Source organism: Canis lupus, chromosome 9, assembly GCF_003254725.2.
Source record: "Canis lupus dingo isolate Sandy chromosome 9, ASM325472v2, whole genome shotgun sequence".
Lineage (NCBI taxonomy): Eukaryota > Metazoa > Chordata > Mammalia > Carnivora > Canidae > Canis > Canis lupus.
Window position 1 is genome coordinate 23,855,362 of NC_064251.1, and position 18,427 is coordinate 23,873,788.

Here is an 18,427-nt window from a genome sequence, read left to right on the forward strand (position 1 = left end):
TAAAGGAATAGATAGACATCATTTATCCCTGACAATTCTGTTATGCAGCATCTAATTTAGCACCTAATACTCGGCAGTCTAGTGATACTGATGTAGTATTCAGGCTTAGAATTGGGAAGATTACATTTGGAGGTGACTGGCAGCACAGGAGTTTGAAAGCTTTGGATTTTAAAGTGTCACACACATAGCAGATGAGTAAAGATGTCAGAGCCAAGCCTAAAGGAGGACCCTGGTAATCCTGCCCTTGGTGTATAACCTTCAAACACCAATAAACAAGATTATCTGGATTTAACATGTGACCTTTCTCATTCTTACTGGTTAGGTCCAGATGTTTTCTCATTCAGCTGTCTGGTTGAAATCTGCTTCTTAACTGACTGCAATTGGATCTAGATTTGAGGTTGTAGAAACGACAGTCTTGAAAACTCTATTCTGCAGGGGGTGATGCTGTCTAAACAGTAACATATGGAGACTGATGGTTTAATAATTAAAAATAATTTGTGACCTTACCCTTAATAGATTTGTTAATTATGTCAACTGAATAAGTAAAAATGGGGTTGTGGTAGATATTTCACTATATTAGTCAGTCTGGTGGCATTAAAAACATTGACAAGATTTGTTAGAACCAGGCTTTCTTGCACCTGCGTCTACAGAAGCAGAAATCCCAGTTATGCCTTTGTTACCCTTTGTCACCCTCCAGGAAGTTCATAGCAGCCCTAGAGAAAGCAGGAAAGGCTGTTTATTAACTTCTCTTAAGTCCGTCTAAGCTTATGGCCATACTTCTCCTCCACCAAAATTTGGACACAATTTACTCTACGTGTATTACCTCTCTTCATTGCTTGGAGCCCAGGACTGTTTCTGGCGTTTTGTTATGAACTGTTCCTTCAGATTGTACTAGTTCTTCAGGCTGTAGTGGTTGCACTAGTTCTGTCTCTGAGACTATATGAAAAAGATACTTCTGTATTTTCTTTTCTCATGGGGGAACTAAACTCTCATATCACTGAGTAAGCCCTCAGAGAGCTTCCCCTTGTGATCTTATATTATCGCTGACTTGTAGGGCAGGAATAGTGCTCATTAATTAATTAATAACCATAGCCTAGTAAGGGACACTAAATTATTAACAGAATAGAAAGTGAGACATGAGAACATAAAAAGACATAAAAGCACAAAATATGACAATATAGTTAGAAAATCTGGGTCTTTATGGATTTTAGCACAACTTAGAAAGATAGCAAAATCAGTGGTTACTTAGGTATTCTCTGAAATTGATAATAAAATAATATCAGTCTGAAGTTAATAACAAAATAATTAAGTATGGGAAATGTCCTGAGGCCAACTCTTAACATTTGATTTAGTTTTCTTCTCTACTACCAAGTAACAGATGTACCTTGTGTTTTTTAATACAACACTTATAATTTCTGTGAAAAGGGCATGACATTAGTTATACAGGAACAAAAGGAGTTAAAGATAGTCTCATGAGGATTTGTCGTATCAGATTAATCATAGGTCAAAAATGACACTTGTCACAATGCTTCTTGTAATAGTTGGTATATGAGTAGCTAAACTCTACCCTCTTGAGACAGAGTATCAGCGTAGCTAAATATCAGTTGTTGGGTTGGTTTTTGTTTTAATCCTTACAGAGTTATTTTTTTTCCCTAACAGCTTTAATTCACATACCTTTAAGTGTTGAAGTCCATTATTTTTAGTAAATTTACAGACTTGTGCAACTAGCACCATATTTCAGAACATTTCTATCATCCTAAAAAAAATCCCTGGTACCTGTTTGCAGGGAATCCCCATTTTTATTCCCAGCCCCAGGCAACCACTTATCTGACTTCTGTCTCTACAGATTTACTGGTCCTGGACATCTTGTATAAAGGAATAATATAGTATGTAGTCTTTTGCTTCTAGCCCCTTTCACTTAGCATGACATATTTCTTTTTTTTAAACTTTATCCATGTTATTGCATGTTTCAGTACTTTGTTTCTCTTTATTTCTGAATAGTATTCTATTGAATCAATAAAATACATTTTGTTTATTAATTCACCAATTGGTAGACCTTCTTACTGTTTCCATTTTTTTGGCTTTTATGATCCTGCTATGAACATTTATGTACAAGTGTTTGTGTGGATATATGTTTTCTTTTGGGTAGATACCTAGGAGTAAAATTGGTGGGTTGTATGGTAATTTATGTTTAATTTTATAAGAAATGTCTATATTAGTTATCAATTGCTATATAATAAACCTTAGCAGCTTAGAACATTACAAATTTATTATCTCAGGAATACAGGTACAACCTATTTGGGTCCTCTGCTTCTTATGAAGCCACAATCAAGGTATTGACTCAGACTGCGGTCTCATCTGAACATTTGACTAGGGAAGGATCAAATTCCAAATTCACTGTGTCATTGTCACGATTCAGTTCCCTGAGGGTTATTGGACTGGGCCTCATTTCCTCACTGTAGGCTGACCAGAAACAGCCTTCAGTTCTTTGCCATGTGGGCTCTCTAGCTTACTTCATCAGAGAAGTGCATGAGAAGCACCAGGGAAAGAGTGAGAACAAGATGGAAGTCATGGTTTTTTATAATCTAACAACAGAAGTGATTTCCCATCATTTTTGCTGTGTTCTTTTAATTAGAAACAAATGACCCAGGTCCAACCCACATTTAAAGGGTGCAGTTTGTACAAGGACATGAACACTAGGAGTCAGGGATTGTTGGGAACCATTTCAGAAGGCTATCCATTACATAGGAAATTTTTTTTTTCCAAATGGCTATACCGTTTTACATACCTGCCAGCAGAAGATTACAGTTCCATTTTCTCCACATCCTTACCAACACTCATTGTTTTCTGTCTTTTTGAAGATAGCCATTCCAGTGGGTGTGAATGGCATTTCATTGTGGTTTTAGTTTGCATTTCTCTAATTACTAATGATGTTGAACATCATTTCATTAGCCAGTTGCTCATTTGTATAATTTCTTTGGTGAAATGTCAATTCAAATATTTTTCATGTTTTTCACTGGATTGTTTGACTTACTATTGAATTATAAGATGTTTTCATTTATGAATCATCTCTTGGTATCATATCTAAGAAATCTTTGCCTAACTCAAGGTCACAAAGATAATATGTGTCAGCTACTATGCTAGGCATTCTATACATTATTTTGCCTAACGTAATTACAGTAACAACCCTGTTAGGTGTAGATAATATCATCATTGCACAAGTGAGAAAATTCACAGAAATCAAGTGACTTGCTAAGATCATACAAGTAGAGTACAACTTGAACCTAGATGTCATCTTACTCCAAAGCCTGTGCTCTTACATCAGAACTTTAAAATATATATATATATATATATTCAAATCCATTTTCGGGCAAAATAAGAATGAAATACCATATTGTCTTTTCCTTATAATTATCAATACCCATTCTGGTGCTATTTGAATACTGGTAGTAGAAACCTCTCTATTCATGATTGTTGGAAGTTGCCTTTTGAAACAGAAAAAAAAAAATTATACTCCAGTTTGTTGGCTAGATTCCATCCTAGTTTTATCCTGCCAGACAATATTCTCTCCACTCTTTCTAGTGGAGCAAGGATGCATCTTTGCTTGCAGCCTTGAAGTGTGTTCCTGGGCAGCTGTTAAGCAGTTGTTATACTTTACCCCCAGGGACAACCATGTTCCAGTGACAAGATAGTTTACTCCCTTATGCACTTTTAATGTTATACATTCACCTAAGACAAGTCAGTACTGAGTTCTTCCATGTTTCTTAGCCACAGAGAAGAGATTGGAGGAAGCAGAGAGGAAGAAAAGTCCAAATAATATGTGGCAGATAGTAAATTTTATATTATTTTGTATATATTCTGTTTTAATCAATTAAATGTTAAAAAGACCAAGAATCTTCTAATTCTTGATCCTCATATTCATTTTCCTCTCTTTCAAGAATCTTTTATGTACCTTTTGGGTCTGGTTGGTATACCTTACGTTAGAAATACAATTTGTTATCGCTGTAGCCTAATATGCTAGCCTTAGGCAAAATTACAATCTGTGCAATTAAAAAAACAAACAGACATTTCCAACCTTAATTTTGTACTTGAAGCAAAAAACAGGATAATCACTCACCCTTTCCTTCCTTCTTGCCCTCTTGCCTTCTTTCCTTCCTTCCTTCCTTCTTTCCTTCCTTCCTTCCTTCCTTCCTTCCTTCCTTCCTTCCTTCCTTCCTTCCTTCCTTCCTTCCTTCCTTCTTTCCTTCCTTCCTTCCTTCCTTTGTTCCAGTTGCTAAACTGCGTGCCTAGTCCTGTGCTACATGCTAAGAATGTGAGTGGAATAATATACAGACATTGACATCAAGCAGCCACTAGGTAGAAGGGAAAACAGGGACTATTATAGAAGAAGCAGATTTGGAAGGGAAATCAAAGGAAGAGAAATAATTAGCTAGGTTGCAACTTGTTGAGTATGAAACAAGTATAAGAAATATAAGAAATGATTGTCAATAGCTGTTGAGCTAGCAGGGAGGACTAGGCTGGAAATATAGATGTAGGGAGTCATCAACCGTAGAAGGTTGTTGGATCAGTAAAATATGTAAAGTGAGAAAACAAAAAGTTGAAGAAACAGACCTGAGGTGACCATTGACACCTAGGAGACAGAGAAAGAGGAGTAGACAGAGAAAATAAATAAGTATGGTAGGAATAGAATCAGACAGGAATAGAACTCAGGGAAGGAGTTCAAGAAGCAGGAACTAGTCATCCTATTTCAAAGGATGGCATTCTGCTCCAAAGTGGGGGATTAGGGAAAACAAAAGACTGACCACCATGGGCAAAGAAGTAAACTAGAGGACTGGTTATCACTTGTGGGGCTTTTTGTGGTGTATTATGAGGAGAAATTCTGCATACCACATCTCAACTTCAGAATGTTGTAGAAAGGTAGGAAGTGGTACATCAAAGTGGCTTATTCCTTCTTCCCTGCCTGGCTACCTTCTTAAATTGGTTCAAGCTACCCAAAGAAATTCATTCATTCATTCATTCATTCATTCATTCATTCATTCATTCATTCAATACTTACAGTAAATGAGCCCTCTGAAATGCTCTGGTGACAAAAATTTAAAAAATGGCCCCTGCCTTGAAGATACTCCTTATCTGTATGGGAAATAAACATGTTAACTGTCATATAACACAACACATACTATGCATACCAGGAACTTATGTTATGGAGACAGAGGGATTTTCATTACTTCCCTTACCTGTGACTGAGTTTGGTGTTGTGACAGTCAGAATGTTTTTAGACAATTTAACTGTATTTTGATAATTTTTTAGTTTTTCTAAGTGGTATATTTTTTTTATTTTTTTAAGTGGTATATTTTAATGTGCTTTAAATGTTTTGAACTCTGTCAAAAATAGAATGAATATTCTATACAAAGGAATCATAAAAGAAAAGAAAGATTTTTCTTCTGGACTTATAAATGAAATGTCTACTAGGTAAATAATCTATCTCTAGTAAGTTTGGGCAACATCTAAAACCACATCTTCTTTAGATGTATTTTCATTCATTATTTTTCAATGGATGGCTATTATTTCTAAGAAATACAAATATAAAATAATGTATAGGTTGGGGCACCTGGGTGGCTCAGTCGGTTAAGTGTCTGCCTTTAGCTCAGGTCATGATCTCAGGGTCCTGGGATTAAGTTGCACATCTGGCTTCCTGCTCAGCAGGGAGTCTGCTTGTCCTTCTCCCTCTGCCCCTCCCCCTGCTCATGTGTGAGCTTGCATATGCTCTCTCTCTCTCTCAAATGAATAAATAAAATCTTTTTTAAATGTATATATATATATATATTAAATGATCAATAGAGAAAGTTCATAGTTACAATGGATAGAAATGAAAATGTCAAAAAAAAAAAAGAAAGAAAAAATGTCATGATGCACCTGGTGGCTGAGTCCGTTAAGCATCTGCCTTTGGCTAGGTCATGATCCCAGGGTCTGGAGATCCCGCCCTGCATGGGGCTCCCTTCCGCAGCAGGGGATCTCCTTCTCCCTTGCCCTCTGCCGCTCCTCCCTATTTGTGCTCCTCTCTCTCTCAAATAAATAAATAAAATCTTTATTTAACAAAAAAAGAAATGAAAAAGTCACTATAGTTGTATGCTGCTTTATAGTTTAGAAATTCTGTTTTAATCAATTAATTCTGTTTTAATCAAGTTAGAAATAACTTCCACACATCATGTTCTTCAATCCTCACAACTGTGGATGAAGAATTCACCTGGTCCCATGATATCTGAAGAGTAAATTTAACCCAACCGAGTAACTGGAACCTCACCTACTACTGATATGTAGTATATTCCTGTTGTTCAAAGTAATAAATCTCCTTTTGTTCTATTGGGGAAGCAAACATTACACTGAAATTATTAAACAAAATTATTTTTATTATTATGGCAACAAATGAGCTATTTGATTGTCAGATAATAAGACAAAGATTAACATCATTAGTAAAATGGAGGGTGGTTTCTTTGCAGCTGAAACTTTCTTCATGTTTTCATGCTAATGTTCTTGAATTTGAAGTGACATGATTTAGTAATTACCAGTTTAGATTTTTTTAAGGGCAAATTTGAAAGGCTGATGAGAATATGTTTTAATGAAAACTTTAACCAAACCAAATATTATCCAAACTGCTATCTCTTATTTCGCTGCTGACGAGATATTAATACTTTATCTCCTAGTGGTCTGATTCACCTTTTCCAGTTTTTTCCCCTAATTTTTAAATAAGTGTTTTAAAAACTAATAGATGCCTATTATTTTAGGTTTAAAATGAAGAGAAACTTGACAATACAATGAATCCTATAAATTAATGACTAGAAGTTTTGCTTTTGTTGAAGCTTTATAATTTGACTGGTTAGCAAATACTAAAACTTTGTATTCTTTACTTGGCAAAATATCATTGGTTTTTCTCCCTCCTCACTTTACAAATAAAAATGTAAATTAGGAAATGAAAATGACCCATGATTTTAGTGTTCTTGTTCCTAATACAAAGAGGCCATTGTGGGAAAGGAGTAAAGATATTAATTTTATAAGGAAGACTATTTTAGTTGATCTATTTCTGCAGTATTGGATGATAGCAACAAATTCTGTAGACTAAATACCTACCATACATATATCTCCCATTTTGCTCTTTAGTGCTTCAAGCTTCTAAATCCTATTAACAGCTGTCAAAACCTGGTAAACTATTTAGATGCTTTCACAATTTGTTTAATTGGATAGTTAGAAAATGGCATGCTAGAAAAGCCCACCCACTCTCCCCCCCTTTCTTTTAGCCTGGCTGAACATCTGTAGCATTAGGGCCTCATTATCTCTGAATTGGCATAGCAAATCAGTGGCATCATTAAAATGCCACATTAAGATGATTAAGCTTCTTTGTTATCCAGTTGACTTTTGCATGTGCTGAGGATTTCATGGTTATGACCCCTAATCCTTGTAAAACACTTAAACAACATCACCCTTTTGTGTCTTCCCTGTCTAGCAGCCTCTATCTTGTTTTGCCCCCTCTCACAATATCTCTGGCAAACTTAAGGCTATTACTCCAAACTTTGTCCTTCTTTGAGTTGAATTCTGAGAGCTCATAATTCAGAGTGGAAATTCAGAATCCCCTTTTTTGCACGGGGAAATTCCTACTAACATGCTATCCAAGATACCCAAGTTGCCTGTTCCATTTGCCATCTTTGATAGGTTCTTCTCTCCAACTGAGCATTTTATGTGCCTGTAAAAACAAACTGAGGCACAGTTGGCTGAGACTGCTATTGCCCCTGAAGGATTTAGCTGTTGGATCCTTTCCAAGACCCATTGTTTTTGCAATGTCTCAGGTGAAACCAAAAATGTCTACTCTGGAGTGCAAGCCTTTCATGTGATAACCATCACCCCAGGAAATGAAACCATGTGCATCAGCCCCAGTGAGCCAAGCCTTTGTTCTCTTCAGCCTACAAAATTCTCTCTGGGGGGTGTGTGTGTTAGTGTATGTCATCTTCCTAAGAGGCCTCCAGAATATAGACAAAGATGGGAGCAATTGTACCCCAGAGTAGCTCCTTTAGGAAGAAGTTCAGTTTAATCTAATTTCCTATGGGTTAGATTCAATTTAGACATCTTTTTCCCCCCTCTGGGAATGTTTAGCAATTACCTTTATCAGCAATTTGTGGTTTGGTATGTTCTTTTCTCCACAAGTTCACTTATAAAAAATTTATTCAGGAAGCTTTTAACATTTTTTAGTATGAAATATATCATATATACAAAAAAGACAAATATAATTACATGTATAACTTAAAGAATAACAACAAAACAAGCATCCATGGACCCACCACCTGGCTTAAGAAATAAAATATTGCTAATGCCTGTGAAGATTCTTAATAGTATTTTAAGTGGCAGTTTAAGTTGTACGTCTAAGAAACCAGACACATATTATAGGAAACTGGAATTTACAGAATTAAAATGGAGTATTCTTCACATTTCAAAAGTTTTATTCACTTTATAAAAATTTGAGGGCATTATGGGGCAGTTCTTCACTATATTCAACTATTTCTTGCCAGATCTTTAAGATTTTTGGCCTTTATTAACAGTTCAAATGTTACCAGTCACTGACAACTAAAAATCAGAGAAAAATGAAGAAAAATATTTCTGAGTTTATAATGTAAATCAGTGGGACAATATTATTGGTTTCACATGTAACATTTTATGAACACATCAACTATATTAAGGTGAATCTGTAAAAGTTAATGATATCATGCTAAATAGAAAGTTGAGTGAGGTAGGTATATGAAAAAGCACAGAAGTGAGAATTTTTTTTCTACGTTAGGATATCGAGGAAAACTGCATGGAAGAAATGGCATTTCAATAACATCTGAAAGTTTGAATAGAATATTGATGTGGGAGAAGGGTGGTGGAAAGACTGGAGAAGAGGCTTGGGAAACTGCGACTAGTCAGATTGCTGCTGTAATTTCTCAAACTTTAATATGCAAAGCAATCCTTGAGAATCTTGTTAAAATGCAAATTCTGATCCAGTAGGTCTGGGTTGAGACTTGAGAGTCTGTGTTTCAAACAAACTCCCAAGAGATTCTGGAACTGCTGATCCAAGGACCCCATTTTGAGTAGCAGGGAAAAGGTTGATTCAGGAGGAATGAGGTGATTAGGTAGGTTCAGGGCAGGCCCTTGAAGGTCTTGCTAAGGAGTTTGGACTTTGTTCTATAAGCAAAATGAAATTACTCAAAATTTCTGAAAAAGAGTTTTAGTGCTACAGGATGATTGATCTGGAAATAATATAGTATAAAATAGAGATCTCATACACTGTGGGCCAATTAGGAGACTAATGCAATGCTAACAGTCATGTACTAAGTATTTATTGTGTATGTACTTCATGAAGAGCACTGTGTCAAACTGTAGAGTAGCGGTTCTTCCCACACACACACACACCCGACTGCCCTAGAGTGGCAGTTCTTAAACTCCATCGTGCTCAATATTTACCTACAGAACATATGTTTAATGCATATTTCTAGTCTCTACACCCAAATTAGTAGGTCTATGATAAGACCCCCAACATTTCTTTTTTTTTTTTTAAGATTTTATTTATCCATGAGAGAGACAGAGAGAGAGAGGCAGAGACATAGGCAGGGGGAGAAGCAGCAGGCTCCTTGCAGGGAGCCCAATTCAGGACTCAATCCTAGGACCCAGGATTACAGCCCAAGCCAAAGGCAGACACTCAACCACTGAGCCACCCAGGCATCCCTAAGGACCTCCAACATTTATATTTTAAAACCACATAGCCGGGATCCCTGGGTGGCTCAGCGGTTTGGTGCCTGCCTTTGGCCCAGGGCAAGATCCTGGAGTCCCGGGATCGAGTCCCATGTCGAGCTCCTGCCATGGAGCCTGCTTCTCCCTCCTCCTGTGTCTCTGCCTCTCTCTCTCTCTCTCTATGTCTGTCATGAATAAATAAACCTTTTTAAAAATAAATAAATAAATAATAAAACCACATAGCCTCTGGTCTCTACAGATACAGATCAAGCTGTGTCACTGGGATACTGAGTTAAACAAACAAACAAACAAAAAACCTGTGTAGCTTCTGACCTCAGATAGCTTACATGACCATATGGGAGATGAGGTGAATTTATAAGTAACTCAGAGAAAGAAGGAACAGATTATTTTGCAGCTGGGGGGATCAGTGTGTATGTTTGGGAGGATGAAATGCATACTAATCTTGGCTGTGAAGGATTGGTATGTTTTGGATCCACCTGTGCCAACACTGGGGAAAGACCTTGTAGGCAATGGAAATAATAAAAGCAAGAATACATAGCAGTTGTTTAGTTTGGTTAAAGATATAAGTATTCAAAATCAACATTATAAAAGACAGATTGGGGCCAGATACCGAAAGACCTTTTAAATTCCTTCTTTCTGAGTTTGGACTTTATTTTGTTGGCAATAGAGAGTATTGAAGACTTTTGACAGGGCCATGATATGACCAGAGCTATAGCTGAGGAAGAACAGTGTGGTGGTTGTGTATAGGATGAACTGGGAAAGAGAGAGAAGGGAGGCAGGGAGAACAATGTGGACAGGAATCAGGGCCTAAGATTCAGGATACTGCTAATGCAAAATGGTAGGGAGGAGAAACAGCTTGGAGAGAGGATACAAAAATAGAACCAATGGGTGATTAAACGTGGGACCCAAACAAGAGGAAGAAAAGATGCTTGTAAGGAATCTAGCCTGAGTAACCAGGAAGCTGCCTAGGAGGCCTTTGGGAATGGAAGGGAGAGTAAGAGGAGGGAGATTACACCTCGAGATCTATGTTTTTGGGAATTAATCATATAAAATGCTGGTTGAACCCTGAAAAGTCGATGAAATTGCCACAGGGGAGGGGATGTTGAGGGAAAGATAAAGAGCATTATGGGTAGTGTTTAGGAGGCATAGGGAGGAAAAGGAGCTAGAAGAAAACAATCAGAGAGGTAAGGAAAGAAGTTGCAGTATCACTGAACAAATAGTATAGAAGAAGAAGGAATGGTGGTCAGTAGTGTTAAGGGCTACAGAGAAGTTGGGGAGAATAGCACACAAAAGGCCATTAGATTTAGGAATCAGGAGATGATTGATGATCTTCAAGGGAGAAGATTCAGTGAATTAGGAAGTAGAAGCCCAGTTACAGGGAATTTTACATTAGTTTTGAGTATACAGAGGCAGAAAATGTAGCTTACTTTTGTAGTAAATCTCTCTAGAAAGGAGTGTTGAGAGAGGATGAGTTTTAGGTGTGATGGGATGAGAGGCTAAACCAAATTGCAATAGGAAATAGAAAAGAGGAGTTGGCATCCAGAGAGCCTGAGGACATAGAATCTGTAGGTCTTGAAGATTAATTTGATGTAGAGATTGAAAGGAAAAAGATTCCATTTTTAAGACTTGGAACTGGAAGAAGGAAGATACTTGGAAATATAACAAAGTCTTAGGGCAGCCTGGGTGGCTCAGCGGTTTAGCGCCGCCTTCAGGCCAGGATGTGATCCTGGAGATCCGGAATCGAGTCCCACTTTAGGCTCCCTGCGTGGAGCCTGCGTCTTTCTCCCTCTGCTTCTGTCTCTGCCTCTCTCTCTCTGTCTCTCATGAATAAATAAAATATTTTAAAAATAAAAAAAGGAGTAAGACTCCAAAGACAAAAACAACTGAGGAATTCTTGGTCCATTAATACCAAAGGACTTTCCTAATATTCTGTCCATATGTCTCTTATGCTTTCCCTTAGGGTTCTGTATCTCAAATACCATCTTCCATGTTCTACAGCTAAATCCTAAGGGACAAAAACCAAGATTTTTCTCTTGAGCCAGGTTGGTATAGCATTTGAGTTCTAGGTCAAGCCCATTAAAGCCAAAATCCTGAGGGAAGGAGCAACCCTCTTTTGTCCTGTGTTTTCAGAAAGACCCAACATACTGATCTTCCTAGTTTTTGTTGTCATTGTCCATGGAATGGCCCGAATCTATTCATGTTAACATTTTATAACCAAAATGAAAAGGATCTTTTTTCTACTGGCCCCTGTCTGCTGTTTTTTGGTTTTTAGTAGCTGAAGTTTTCCGTTGAGGTTCTTTTAAAACGCCTACATGCAAACTGAAGAGCACTCAAGCTTTGGTGGGATATCACCCACAGCTGGAGTGCTGGAGGAAGGGAGGAGGGTACAAACCTCAGGTGCATCCTTCTCTTAAATTTTTTAAACAAAACCACTTAAGCAAACAAATTCCATCTGAAAGTAGGTGAGAATCTATCCAAAGAGCGAAGGGAATGAACCTCTTTCCATATAGGAAATGGATATGGATTCATATGTGACCCAGATACATTGAATTGGCAAATTTGAGACATGTTGGACTGATCCTGCAGCCCTACATCTCTTCTAATCAAACAGTGAAAGGCTATGAACCATGAACCGTGGTGAGAAGCAGAGGAACAGTGTTGCAGCAATGGCTCCTCGGTTGGTGGTTAGGCCCTGTCTTGCTCTATTAAGCAAACACAGTTAATATAGATAAAAGGTAACCTTGATAGAAGTGAAAATTGAAACTTGAGTTGAAGGTAGCAAGCCAGGCACAGCTGCAGTTGTACTTCCTCCTATGTGGCAACAGGAGCTGCACTTACTGGTATTTTTTGGAAGGGATACAATTTTTTTAAATATCTTTTCTTCAGTGTGTTTTGGTTTTTAATGTCTACACCACTGATGGGAGAGTGGAATATGTTACTAAGAAGCCACCTAGGCTTTCTGCATCTAATGTGTGAGGTCAGATCCAAGTTCAGTATTCTAATCATACATCTGCTATTAATTGGCTGTGTAACCTTGGACAAATCACCAAAAAGATCTCTGGTGGTAGATTTTTCTTATCTGAAAAACCAAAGGGTTGAATTAGATGATCCCTTCAAGCCCTAAAATTCCACTGATTTATGATTCCTTATGAGGAAGCATAACTTCCAATTTCTAAGAATAAATGTTGGGAAAAATATGCATTTATACAGTTTATTTTATATCTGAAAAATCCCTTGCAATATCTGTCATGATTTTATCAGGCAAATATTTAGATGTTATTAGTGTCACTATGTAAATTTGCCTTCTTCACTGTTTATGTTCTTCAGCTTAAGAGTGTTGCAACTCTTTTTAAGATAGTACCTGGTCAGCGAACTCAATTGGATCAGTCCCTCCTCTCCTGTCTAGTCCTATGGTTCTAGGATCTTGAGTTTCACCCTCCCTAACATAGGTATAGGTGTGCTTCCCCTTGCTTAGGTTGAACTCCATTTACCTGTGTCAATGAAAGTGACTCCTTAGAAGATTATGTTAAAGAATTACTTCTCCTTTTATCTTTCTCAACAGTATTTCACTAGTATGGCCAGCTTCCTCTCTATACAATGTTGTCTCATTATCAGTTCCAAGAGAAACAGAGATAAGACTCATTTTAGCAGTGCATATACATGGAAGGGGAAGAGGCAAAGCATGGCTTAAAATCAGAAAAACCATATTAACTATACAACTCCCACTCTTAGTGGCTTAAATTGAATGCATTTGAAGGATTAAAACAGTATTTTCTTCTTGAAACTGAAGAACTCCACCATCTTGCCTTTTAACTGCAGCCACCAAAAAAGGTACTAAATCTGAGCACCTATCTTCTCCCCCAGTACTGGAGAAGACTTGCTCAAAATGTTTTTTGTTTTTTTTTTTTTCATGGTTGCTTTGATCAGTCACTGCTAAATCCATTCTCTCTCATTTTCTGGATGGTCTAAAACACTGTCATCTATTTGTGTGTGTGTGTGTGTGTGTGTGTGTGTGTTTCCACTGACTGTGGTTCTGAATTCAAATAATGAGTGCTCATCCTAATGGTGTTTTCTTGTTTTGTAGATGTACAATATTATGTTAGCTTCATTTGATATTTAATTTCAGTTGAGAGTCTCTCTCTCTGAGCTGTTTTGATAGCTCCAAATACAATCATTGTTCATTTCTTTCATTTTCTTCCCTGCAGATGATTCAATGAAAGTGAAAGATGAATACAGTGAAAGGGATGAGAATATTTTAAAGCCAGAGCCCATGGGAAATGCAGAAGAGCCTGAAATTCCATATAGCTATTCAAGAGAATATAATGAATATGAAAATGTTAAGCTGGAAAGACATGTTGTCTCATATGACAGTAGCAGGCCAACCAGTGGCAAGATGAATTGCGATGTGTGTGGATTATCCTGCATTAGCTTCAATGTCTTAATGGTTCATAAGCGGAGCCATACTGGTAAATAGTTTCCTTTATCCATTCTTCTGAAAACTGTTCTAATGCAGCCATGTGAGAAATGAAATGGTAGAATTTGGATGACTTTTGATTACTTTCATTGATTTTTGCTATAATTCTGATGTATCTCGCCCTCTCTGCATTTTCATTTACCCAGTGATTTTTATTCCTGCTTTTCTATGTGCTTGGCAAACATTGAAAATGCCATGAATAAAAACACTGTAGTAAGGGCCATGTTCTAGGTCAATCAAATATTTTTCTTCAGTTAATAAGTAGGAGTTGAATTGTGTGATATGCTTCTTAAGCATCATTCATACATTTTTACATAACTTTTTAAAAAGCAGACCTTCTTATTATATTGGGTTCAAATTTAATAGGTAAAAGGATATAGTTTTTATTACCAGTTTAAAAATTTTATCTTCAGACAATAAACAGTCATAGAAATGCATACAAACACAACAGTTCCACTGAGACCAATAGATTCCATCTGACATCTGATATGAAAACTTTAAAAAAGAAGCATTTCTGGCTCCTCCATGCCTTAATAGGATTTGAGTCTGTGATTCTTTTTTTTCACATTGAGGTTATATTCAAAAAGAATGCTAAATAATTTTACAAACTTACATCTGGAACACTCCTAGAGCTACTCTTGTTTGGGTTTTTGTTTTGTTTTGTTTTGTTTTCCTCTGATCCAAAACGATACCTAAAATGGCCTTGCTAGATGAATGTTTTTTCTCTTCCACAGGGAAGATTCCAGAAGTAAGTCATACACTTGCCTTCAAATACAGCCCCGAGCTGATCCCAATATATGAACAGATACTGTCTAAAAGATGAGCTTTTGCCATAGGCATCTAATCTGTGCATATACTTTGCCACTTGCTGGGTGATCAGAAGTCTCCTTTTTGTCCTTTTTAAAGGTGAACGCCCATTCCAGTGTAATCAGTGTGGGGCATCTTTTACTCAGAAAGGTAACCTCCTCCGCCACATTAAACTGCACACAGGGGAAAAACCTTTTAAGTGTCACCTCTGCAACTATGCATGCCAGAGAAGAGACGCACTCACAGGTCACCTTAGGACACATTCTGGTAAGTGAGAGCAATGAACATTCCATATCTAGTAAATGTGTGTTCCTCGGTGCCCATTGAGGAAACTAGAAAGAGTTAAGTATGAAGGTTTTAATCTGTCATTCCTGTTCTGAAGGGTTACAACAGCAGAGACCTCTAGGGCTAATTACACTTCCATTAAGGCATTAATTGCTCTCCGTCTGGCTCAATGGGGATGATCATCTCCTTACCATCCTTGCTCCCCTAGAGAACCAGACAGTCAGACTGGAAGAGCTTGCCCTATAAAAATGCCTTTTAAATTTTTGTAAAAAAATTATAGTCATCAGTATTTTCTTATGGTAAGCTTTATTAAGAGATTATTTTCCTAAAAAACACACGGACACACTTTTCATTCAGAAGTCTGGACGAGCAAATGATGCATAGTAAGTTACGTAAAAGTGTAAACTGAGTATAAATCATTACAGGGGGTTCCTTTTTGGCCATTCTGGGCTAAAACTTTTTTTAAATTGAGATATAATTGACAATATAACATTGTATTGGTCTTAGGTGTAACATGACTAAATTTCTTAAACCTGACTTTCTTCTTGATCAGCCTATTTATTTTTAATCTCTAGAAGATGAGCAGCAAAAGAATTCATTAAAAAAAGAAAATTATGTTCGATCTTGATGTTTTCACTCTTTATTTAGCCAAGGAAGATAATAAAACTTTTTTCAACATTTAGAATTTCCCTCCTAGAAAAATAAAACTGAGTTTATTTTCAAATTTGGGACCTCATGTTCTTGATGTTATCTGACAAACTTTTAATTGAAGAAAAAAAAAGGTTTGTTTTTATGTCAATCCATGTACTGCTTTGACTAAAACCCAGCCCCAAACCCACAACTGGTCACAATTCAGAGACTAAGGATTAAACAAGTCAGCCCCAGCGAAACCCACCATGAGAGATCATAGGTGGTAAGAGAAGGGTTTCTTTTACAGCTCATTGTTCAAAGTAATGAATTAAGGATGATTTCGGCCCAAAAAATTAGTTCTCTTCTGCTGCTTTTTTTCAAGTAAGATCCAAACATAGTGATAATTTTTTAGATAGATTCTAGAGGACCCCAAATTTATGCATAAAACCTAATAATTTTAGCCCTAGCAAACCTGCATTTATTTTAATTTGAGATTCCAGTAAGATCTTTTAGTGCTTTAAGTCCCAAAACTCTGTTTTAAACAGAGCAACAGGATCAGAAAATAAAAGCCTCAGTTCCTAAAATTCTGACATATTCATAGGGTACATTCTATCAACAAATCAGGAAGATCAGCCCTGCCCACAAAATTGAATTATTACTTTAATTAGCTCTGTTTTTATTGATTTAGTCCAGACTTTGCTATAGCCACTTGGCAAGGATATGCTAAATGTATCCACATATGTCAATGCTCTGAAAGGCCATCAGTTTCTGGCTGAATGGCTAAGTCCCAGCATTCTTCACTTACAACTAGATAGATGTCACAAAATAAGGGATCTCTTTCTATTTCATTTTTAAGCCACACTAACCTCCTTGAAGAATGAAATGGCCCTATATTTTTTCCTAAAGAAACAACAGTGGAGGCTCCTGGGTGGCTAAGTGGTTGAGCTCTGCATTTGGCTCAGGTCGTGTTCCCAGGGTCCTGGGATTGAGTCCCACATCAGGCTCCCCGCAGGGGGCCTACTTCTCCCTTTGCCTATGTCTCTTCCTCTCTCTCTATGTCTCTCGTGAATAAATGAATACATAATCAAAAAAAGAAAGAGAGAGAGAGAGAAAGAAAGAAAGAAAGAAAGAAAGAAAGAAAGAAAGAAAGAAAGAAAGAAAAAGAAAGAAGAAACCACAATGGATCTGCAACCAAAATACTCTGCTCAATGATAGTCATTAAATCCAAATCCTTTCTTTCTTTCTTTCTTTCTTTCTTTCTTTCTTTCTTTCTTTCTTTCTTTCTTTCTTTCTTTTTTTTTTTTTTTAAGATTTATTTATTTATTTTCAAGAGGGAGAGAGAATCTCAAGCAAACTCCTTACTGAGGGTGGAGCCTGACTCAGGGCTTGATCCCACAACACTGAGATCATGATCTGAGTTGAAATCAAGAGTCACTTAACTGACTGAGCCATCTGGGCGCCCCAATCCAAATCCTTTTATATGTGAAAGGAGACTGTTCTTTCAAAGAAAACTCTAACATAACAATCAATTTAAGACTATTATCTTATTTCAGTTTATTAAATTTAAAAGTAATATAGATGCAAAAGGATCCATATATCCTGGCTTCTCTTAGCAGCCTCATTCCTAAAGGACAGTTTGCACAGAGCCGTAAGACACCATTTGTTCTGTAACCCCTGAGGGTCATTGAATGCCCCTCTTGTGTTCTCCTTATAGTTGAGAAACCCTATAAATGTGAGTTTTGTGGAAGAAGTTATAAGCAGAGAAGCTCCCTTGAGGAGCACAAGGAACGCTGTCGTACATTTCTTCAGAGCACAGACCTCGGTGAGACTGGTGAGTTCATGCAACACTCATTTTACACACATGTAGTGAGTATCTACTCTTCTAGGTGGTGGGATTCAGTAGTAGTAAAATTAAAAAAAAAAAATCTTCCCTCACAGTTAACATTTTAATGGGGAAAGACAGACCATAAGCAAAGTAAATAAGTAACATATACAGTGTATTAGAAGGTAGTAAGTACCATTAAGCAAAATGAAGCAGGTATTGAGGGCAGAAGGTGAGTCAGAGAGGTGACATTTTAACAGACTTACAGATAATTAGGAAAACAAGGGCAAAAGCCCTGGGTCTTGAGTTTGAAGAAGTATAAATTGTCCTATGTGGTTGGAGCATAGTAGGTAAGGGAATATGACACCAGAAAGGAAATGGGAAACCAGATCTTATCAAGCCTTGTTGGCCATTATAAGGCTGGCTTTAACTCTTAGTGAAATTGAAGATCTTCAAAGGGTTTTGAACTGAGGTGACATGATTAGACTTCTCATTCTAGAACAATCACCCTTTTAAATCATTTCCTATTGAGAAGAGATTGAATTTGCAGCAAGATTGGGAATTGGAGAGTCCAGTTAGAAAACCATCACAATAATTCAAGTGGGAAAAAATTGTGTCTTAAAGGTAGAGCCAAC

The 18,427-nt window shown here is 37.1% G+C and overlaps 1 protein-coding gene across 2 annotated transcripts in view; it reads left to right on the forward strand.

Annotated features, from left to right (window-relative positions):
• The window catches only part of IKZF3 (IKAROS family zinc finger 3), a 92,101-nt gene that overhangs the window by 46,516 nt on the left and 27,158 nt on the right, over positions 1–18,427 (forward strand). Inside the window, exons 4-6 of one of the 2 annotated variants that reach the window (XM_025440260.3) lie at positions 13,980–14,240; positions 15,155–15,322; positions 17,685–17,801. In XM_025440260.3, the coding sequence (XP_025296045.1) occupies positions 13,980–14,240; positions 15,155–15,322; positions 17,685–17,801 (546 nt within the window). The remainder of the gene's footprint in view (positions 1–13,979; positions 14,241–15,154; positions 15,323–17,684; positions 17,802–18,427) is intronic. The other variant, XM_035721393.2, reaches the window with a different exon arrangement.